A 2,532-nucleotide genomic window follows, 5' to 3' on the forward strand; every position below is an offset into this window, starting at 1 on the left:
TGTGTGTGTGTGTGTGTGTGTGTGTGTGTGTGTGTGTGTGTGTGTGTGTATTTGTCCTGAAACTGAATGATGTGGGTGAGGCTGGCCTTGAACCCCTTTCTTCCTGCCTTTATCTCCCAAATTCTAGGATTAAAGACCTAGTTATCGCAGCCTCTCAGTTGTGAATGGCTGTCATGAGTATAACCAAAGTAACAATTTCTGTCCGCTAAACTTGTTAGTGGTTTGTTGTTTTGGGGCAGGGTCTCACTGTGTAGTGAGGCTAGTCTTACCTCAAATTCATTATCCTCCTGCCTTGGCCTCTCCGTACTAGGATCATGGTCTTACACAGCTATGTAATACTCAATTGCTCATTTATTTACTTATTGTCAGCTAACTTACATGACTTTATAATGGTTTTTTGTTTGTTTGTTGTTTTGTTGTGTGTGATTTTGTTTTTAGGTAGTTAACTTGCAGTACAGTGAAGTTCAAGATCGGGTTATGCTCACTGGCCGCCACATGGTTCGAGATGTGAGCTGCAAAAACTGCAATAGCAAACTGGGATGGATCTATGAGTTTGCCACTGAAGACAGCCAGCGTTATAAGGAAGGCCGTGTGATCCTGGAACGTGCACTAGTTCGAGAGAGTGAAGGCTTTGAGGAGCATGTACCATCTGATAACTCTTGAAGAAAAAAGATAAATCCATCTTTTCCCAGGTCTCCTTCACTGAAAACAAAAATCTACTTACATACACTGTCACCTTAGCATCAGAGTCGGATTCATGAACTGCGGAACAAGAGGTTGTGAGAATATAAGATGGAACCTTTCTTTCTTTCTTTCTTTCTTTTTTTAATTTTGTATTTTTCATCCAATAGCAGTTTGTAGAGAGACTATTATGCAGATGCCATTAATTTTTTCCCTATGTTTACATCTTGAGGCAGAAGAGTTTGCAGCTACATGGTTGGCTATGTGAGGGAAAAAATTGGGGTCCTTAGAGTGAAAAGGAGTGTTTTGTATACATTTTGAGTGGAAAATACGTCAAGAGCATGGTTTTAAACTTACTTGGGCTTCGTTTTAAATTTTCTTTTTAACCCAGTTATTTCACTTAATTTGCTAGCTTCAAGAAGAGATCCGAATCTGTGCCCAGCGCTGGAGGCTCAGTGTTAGCGTGGCTTGTGCTGGCCATGTGCCATATTCTTGTTGGAGAGGAACTGTAGCACCAGAACCCATTCTTCCTTGTCAGTCTTGACCCAACAGATGTCACCACCACTAGTTACTTGTCACCACTTACTTGGTGTTGATTGGAAACTTTCTGAAATGGGGCAGAACTGCTTGGTTGTCTTTTCCATGTAACTTAAGCATAGTAATATAAATAAAGTGATAGTTGGATGTTTTGGTCCTGTGTTACTTTTAAAAATACCTTATAAAAGCAGAGGTTTGATAAGTGATTTTCTTAATAGTTAAAGTGATCCTTCTCAATGTTAAGCTACATTGCTATGTATAAAGTAGTTGTTTGAATGAAAGCATACTGTTTAAATCTACAGTATTGCATTTAGAAAACAATTGAGCAAAATATCAGTGTGCATCCTTGTATACACTATTAATCTGCATCTGTTCTAAAGAAGGGGAAAATGAAGCAACTTATCTAAAACTGCTTCACAAAGTATCTCAGCTTTCCCCAACATTTGTGAATTGATTTTGACAAGTTTGTAGCGCTTGTCAAAGTTTCATCAAAGGACTGGATCTTTCCTTAGCATCATTATTTCACATCTTCCCTTACAAGTTCAGCTGTTGCATTTGAACTGTACCTGATAACCTTCTATTGGAAAGAGGTGACATTTCACTCAGCTCTAAATTTATAACATTACAAAGTATTAGAATATGCTTTTATTCAAACTATTTCTAGGCACTTGGTTTTGGTGAAATATAGGCGAGGGAAATTGGCTAGTTACACAGATGATCAGATGGATGTTTGTATGCTGTTTCTAGCTTGTCTATGAAGGAAATTTGCCTGAGTTGAATAAGTTAAATCTTTCTGTCATTGATACTAAAAGTGATTTCTGAGTATCAAGCTTCTCCTATTTGGCTTTGCACTCTTGGTTAGTGGCATGGTTGTCTGAGTAAGAATAGTATAATACTGCATTACTGCACTTCCAGTGAATGAATGCTACTCTGTCTTCAACTTGAATGACACCTTCGAGGCTGAAGAATAGTATTCGTTTCCACTGATTCCACACTGGCCTGTGATGATATGCAGATTTCTAGTTGCATGCCTCACCTACAGCACCATGTGCATTACTGTCAAAATAAAGTATATTTTGTCTTTCATTGGTACAGAACTGATACTTATTTTTCACTGATTCTATTTAGTGATCATCTTTATTTTTAATCTCTAAAAAAATCTCTAATTTTTTTTTTTTTTTTTTTTGTTTTTTTGTTTGGAGATGGTGTGGCCCTGTGTAGCCCTGGGTGACCTGGAATTTAGTTGCTATTTAACAATAGGCTGGCCTTGAACTCAGGGGTCTGCCTTTCTCTCATCTGCTAAGATATTAGGTA

The 2,532-nt window shown here is 38.0% G+C and overlaps 1 protein-coding gene across 3 annotated transcripts in view; it reads left to right on the forward strand.

Moving 5' to 3' along the window:
* The window catches only part of Ypel5 (yippee like 5), a 13,730-nt gene extending 11,426 nt beyond the window's left edge, over nucleotides 1-2,304 (forward strand). For all 3 annotated transcript variants that reach the window (XM_055627273.1, XM_055627275.1, XM_055627280.1), the window contains exon 3: nucleotides 439-2,304. In XM_055627273.1, coding sequence (XP_055483248.1) covers nucleotides 439-663 — 225 coding nt within the window. In that variant the 3' untranslated portion in view covers nucleotides 664-2,304. The remainder of the gene's footprint in view (nucleotides 1-438) is intronic.
* Nucleotides 2,305-2,532: the final 228 nt, after the last annotated feature.

This window comes from Psammomys obesus, unplaced genomic scaffold, assembly GCF_907164565.1.
Source record: "Psammomys obesus unplaced genomic scaffold, mPsaObe1.curated_primary_1811, whole genome shotgun sequence".
NCBI lineage: Eukaryota > Metazoa > Chordata > Mammalia > Rodentia > Muridae > Psammomys > Psammomys obesus.